Source organism: Echinops telfairi, unplaced genomic scaffold, assembly GCF_000313985.2.
Source record: "Echinops telfairi isolate 266 unplaced genomic scaffold, ASM31398v2 ScPeMD7_5805;HRSCAF=6673, whole genome shotgun sequence".
Lineage (NCBI taxonomy): Eukaryota > Metazoa > Chordata > Mammalia > Afrosoricida > Tenrecidae > Echinops > Echinops telfairi.
Genome location: NW_022109704.1, coordinates 538,556 through 544,242, shown reverse-complemented (window position 1 = coordinate 544,242; position 5,687 = coordinate 538,556). Strand labels below are relative to the sequence as shown.

Sequence of the window (5,687 nt, the reverse complement as noted above, 5' to 3'; positions counted from 1 at the left end):
CAGAGGTGGACTCCCAAGAGTGGGTACTGGTGTTCCCCCTCTGATGGCCTCTGTCTTGCTCCGTGGTGTGACCTTGTGACCCTGTCTGGGTCTGAAGATGCCCCCCTGTTACCGTTTGTCTGGTCTGGCTCATGTCTTGTCCCTGGCTCCCCCTGCTTTGACCAGAGGTGGACTCCCTGGACTGGGTGCTGGTGTTTCCCCTCTGACGACCTCTGTCTTGCTCCATGGTGTGAGTTTGTGACCCTGTCTGGGTCTGACGATGCCCCACTGTCACTGTTTGTCCGCTCTGGTTCCTGTCCTGATGCTGGGTGACTCTGGTCTGGCCAGAGGTGTACTCCCAGGACTGGGTACTGGTGTTCCCTGTCTGATGGCCCCTGCCCTGACCTGGGGTTTGGGTGGTACCAGTCACGGACTCTCTGCTATGGTGGGCTCCATCTTGTTCCCTGGTCTGAGGCTCTCTGTCTGATCTCCCCTCCCTGGTCTGATGATGCCTCTCCTCTGGTATCCGAGTCTGCCTGACTTGCCCTGCCTCTTGTTCCTGCTGGCTTGGGTTCTCCTGTCTTTGGGATTCAGTCTGCCTACCCCGGTGACCAGCCTGAGTGGAGCTGATGTCCTGCCCCCTGGACATCTGGGGGCTCTGCCCACCGCTGCCTCCCTCAGGGAGCTGACTTGCCCCAGCCCCTCCTACTTCAGTGGGACGTCTCTGACCCTCCCTCAGCTCTTGTGAGGCTCCAGTGCGATGACGTCCAGACTCTTGAGATCCACAAGCTCCCTCAGGACTTTCACTCAGGGCCTGGAAACAGGCCTGGGCCACCTTGAAGGTCAGCACCAGGAATTCTTTGAATTCCACAGTCCCCGTTTCATCCTCATCCAGCAGGCGCATGACTTCATCGACAGTGCCCGGATCGTGGGGGTTCTGAGCAGAAGAAGAGGTTAGGTCAGTACCCATCCCACTCAACTCCAGGCATCCCAGAGCCCTGGCCAGCCCCACCCCACCCTCTATATGAACTGCTATATCATTAGTGGCCATGTGAGTGAGGTTTCCTGGCCCCTCCCTCTTTTTTCGGCCCGTGTCTCTATTCCCCTGGAGCAGCTGCTATCATTGAGGGGTTTCTGACCCACAGCGATGCCCTGGGTACAGAGGAGAATTGCCCTGCGGCGATTTCGAGGTTGTGACCTTTCATAAACAGGGGGCCAGGCCTGTCTTCTCTGCATGAATTAGAACTCACCAGCCTTCCTACGAGCAACCGTGTGGTGGGCAGCTTGTGCCCAACCCCTTTTACGTTGCATGCTCCCTGTCCGGCACAATGCCTGGCCTCCTAGCACCAACACTGACTGAAGAATGAGTACATCATTGCACTCGGCACTCATGGCACTCGGCACACGACTATGATTTCGGGGAAGCTTGGCCCCCTTCCGTGCTCCATGGCCCTCTTGCCTCTGGGACTGAGGCAGTGTTTTCTCTGCGGCGGACTGAGGTGGTGTGGCCCTGACGGAGTGCCGTGGGATCTCCACTGTCTTCTGTAACGCGCTGGTCCTGGGGTGCAGGGTTGGCGGGAGCATGCAGTCAGCACCCTGCGGACCACACCGCCCTGTGCTCCAGGGCTCCATCTCCCTAGTTGATTTAGGTAAGAGCCCATGACAGGAAGAGGCAGGGAAACACCTCAAGGGCCTGGGGGTGGGGGTGGGGGTGGGGCAGTGCTGGGAGCAGCCTGTTCTCCAAAACAATTTCCCATGTGATCGGTCCGCTAATGCTTTGGAATGACTCCTGTGGGCAAGGCCCGGAGCCACAGAGCCATGCAGCTACTAAGGGCTTGTTACTAGAGACTCACATTTCAGATGAAACCAAAGCCCAAGCTCACTGCCATAGTCGATTCCAGCTCACAGCGACCCTACAGGACAGGGTCGCACTGCCCCCATGAGTTTCTGAGACGGAGATGCTAACCATTTGCAGGAGTAGAAAGCCCCATCTATCTCCTGTGGAGTGGCTGGTGGTTTCAAACAGCCGACCTTGTGAGTCAAAGCCCAAGGTGTAACCAGTACAGCCGTGGGGGAAGGATGCTGTGTCTGGAAAGCAGTGGACGACAGCCACCATGCTCACTCCCAGAACATCCAAAGGCTCTGTTGCTTTGTAAGCTATCCCTTGGGTGCCTTTGCACCTCTCTTAGAATTAATCAGAATTCATTAAATTAGAATTAATCGGAATCCATCAAAGTAAATGTGTCTTCTTTGGGGGCCAAGCTGACTCACCCCTGTGGTCCATAGCCGTTTGCTCCTTGGCCATCTCTTCCTACCCTTCGCTGACAGGCAGGCCTGGTCCCCACGTTCCAGAACAAAGTGTCTACAGACAGACCTGTCCTCTCACCTATGACCTCCCCCACCGCCGCCCCCACCCAGCTGAACACCCCCTACCACAATGACGTCTGCGAACTCCCTCTCCAAGAGCCTTTTCATCTCTCCTCGGGTCAGTGACTTGCAGTCACCCTCGGTCTTGGCGTAGCGACTGAAGGCGTCGATGATCCCAGTAATGTTCCGCAGCAACTGAGGCATCTTGTATGTCAAGCTGGGGAGAAATGACACGTGTCCCATGGGGGACCCCACATGAGCCTCCCCTGTGTCGCGGGGAGCATTTCTGCTTCGCAGTCCTCTCCTTACATAGTCACCTCTGCTTTGGGTCTCTGTCTCTCTGTGCCCATGTCAGTGGTAATGCATTTGATGGATGGGAAGGAGGTGCACACAGTCACTGGAGGCAGACTCAGTGTTGAGATAAAAATGCTAGGCCCCCCTCTGACCTCTCCCGTGAGCGTGGGCCACTTGCTTCACCTCTCCAAGCCTCACTTTATGTATTGTGGCAGGATGGTAAAGTAAATCCTGACTCATAAGGTTATCATAGGTCTCAGAGTAGACATACACGCTACAGGGTTTTCAGTGGCTGTGACTTTTGGAAGCAGAGAGCCAGGCCTTTCTTCCAAGGCACCTATAGGTGGATTAGAACCACCAATCTTTTGGTTCAGCAGCCAAGGGCAAAATCCTGTAGTCACCTTGGGATTCTAAAGGTAATACTAAAAACACAAACAAACACAACAAACTCAGTGCCATCAAGTGGATGCCAGCTCATAGAGACCCTCTAGACAAAGGACAGCCACCCCTGTGAGTTTCTGTGACTGCAACACTTTATAGGAGTAGAAAGCCCTGTTTTTGTCCCATAGAGTGGCTGGTGGTTTCAAACTACTGACCTTGTAGTTAGCAGCCCAATGTATAGCCACTTTACTACCAGGGCTCCAAAGGTAATACTAGTACCTACTTTATCGGGTTATGGTGAAAACCAAAAGAGATAATGGCTCTAAAACACTTGGCAGAGAGCCTGGCTCAGATGAAGTGCTATTATATGTCATTATGATGCTATTACCCACACATTCACCAGTACAATTTGTGTGTGCTATGTTTATGCACCGCTTACAGAGCACTTTCTCATGCATCATCTCTTGTCAGCCTTATTCCCTCCACTTTTTAATAGGAGACGAAATAGGTTCAGAGAAGTGAGGTGATTTGCCCAAGGCCATCCAGGTTCTAAGGGACCAAGAAATCCTAGAATCCGTGTCTCCTGTACCTGAATGCATAGCTGTCTGTGCTCATCACAAGACAGAGAGGGTCACTGCTGGGTAGACCAGTAGGCAGTTGATGCGCATGGGAGTCAACCCCCGACTCAGGTGGCAATCAAGCAGGAACTTCAGGGGCTCAACTCTGCCCTTTCTGACTTTCTTTTAGGCAAGTAGTCAGGAAGGGGCTGGGTTACCACCTGTTCGGGATGCTGAGGAAAGGGTGACTCCCCTGGGCAGGAGGCTTTCTCTTTCTGAGAATTGAGGTTTCTCTGATGGGACATCTATCCTCAGCACTGGGCCCAACAGGCTTGTGGGCCCATCAAGCCAGGGTCCCGGTGACTATAGGACTGATGCCCCATTGTAGAGAGAGATTATCTTTCTCATTAGCCAGGAAGCTGGAGACAGCTGGAGGAGTTGAGGCCTGGATGTCTCTGGTGGGCAAGAGGCAGAGGGAGCTGAGATGTGTTGGGAGAGCAGAGGAGATGCCAGAAGGGGAAATGGCATCGGAGATGAAGAGGTTCGAAGGTGGGGCAGACAGAAGCCAGTAGCAGCTGGTGCACCAGGAGGAGATCTGGAGATTTAAAGCAGAATTCCACGGGACGATGAAGACATACCTCGAGAAGCTGGGGAGTAACGGGAGGAAGGAGGCTTGGAAGCTCAAGAAAGGAGGTCAGTCAGCCAGAAGGATGCAGAATGTTATAGACCCAAGGGCGGGGGATGGGGGAGGCTTCCCAAAGGGTCTCCTTTCTACCTCATAGCCAAAAGTTTCAGGCTGGCTTTGACGTCCTAGGTCCATCAAAGCACAAGTTTAGAATATTGCACCTTAACAGAGACAAGAAAAGATCCACACCTGCTCCCACTCCCCACCCCAAACAATGTGACAAGAACTTCCCAGTTAATCTATAAACCAGTTTCCATAGTCAATTCCCCCTCATGGCAGCCCCACGTGTTAGAGTACGATAGTTTGGTTTCCCGATGGATAGCTGATCTTTCAGAAGTAGATCGCCACCCCTTTCTTCTGACGTGCCTCTGGGTGGCTCAAACTTTCGACATCTCCGTTAGCAGCCGTGACATGTGTTCACTACTAGTGCCACCCAAGGATGCCCCCTTGATGTATAAACCGTGAAAACAACAAGGGAACTTCTAGCCACACTTCAGATCCTGTAGACTTAATCTGGAAACTCAGCTGGCCCAAATAGCACAAGGTGGTTTAACTTTATCCTCTGGGTCGGCAGAGGCAACCTGGTTCTGATCCCACCACTCCGGGAACACTGCAAAAGTGCTTCTAGAACCTTGAGAGCAAGAGGCCTTCACGGATGCAGGAAAGCAATGGGCAGTTCCTTCGCTGCCACCCACGGAGTCTCAGTGAGAGGAGCGGCTGCCAGGCCTGCTGCAGGGGCGGAGGGAGCCTGATGGGTCCAGGAAGGCATGGTTTCCCAGCATGCTCCTGCTCCTTGCTCGCCTGAGGCTCAAAGAAGACTGACTGACCTACAGACCCCACAACCAACAGCCCTGGTTTTATGAACCCGCTCCCTCAAGAGACTGAGCAAAACAAAGGGGGATTCCTCAAGAGGAGGACTTACCCAAGGTTCAGGCAGCCGGAGGCAAATGGTGTTAAGCGGTGTGTGGAGTAGGTCATGGAGTGGGAATCTTTTATAGGGGTTTTCAGTGTGGCTAGAGATTTAGACTGGGCGTTCCTGCCCCACGAGGTGGCTTGATTCATCCGAGGCTTAGCCCAGCCCAGCCCCACCCCCTTTCTACTCTGTTTCACCTGCTGACTTGTGGCTGCTTTGGGCTAATTAGAGGCGCTGCCTGAAACACGCAGAGCCCTCTGCACTGACCTGGGCCACTCCTTCCCAACAGGATGGGCTCAGCAGTGCAGGCAGGGGCGGGCTTCCTGGTCAACCTGCCTCTTTTCGTGTGACTGCAGTCATGAGGGCCTTTTTCCTTTTCTGTACAAATACTTGAGAGCCCTTCGCCCAGCAGGGCTGTCCTTTTCAACGTGACCGCAGTGGGAGGCTGCACATGGTGTTCTGGCGATGCTGCTAAGACGTAGGACACTTTGGGGATTTTGGTTTTGGAATT

At 53.8% G+C, this 5,687-nt stretch overlaps 1 protein-coding gene across 1 annotated transcript in view; it reads right to left on the bottom strand.

Annotated features, from left to right (window-relative positions):
• Positions 1-2,550, bottom strand: part of CRNN (cornulin) — a 14,869-nt gene extending 12,319 nt beyond the window's left edge. The window contains exons 1-3 of the mRNA XM_045295633.1: positions 2,413-2,550; positions 385-916; positions 28-243 (exon numbers count right to left, since the gene is read on the bottom strand). Coding sequence (XP_045151568.1) covers positions 28-243; positions 385-916; positions 2,413-2,550 — 886 coding nt within the window. The remainder of the gene's footprint in view (positions 1-27; positions 244-384; positions 917-2,412) is intronic.
• Positions 2,551-5,687: the final 3,137 nt, after the last annotated feature.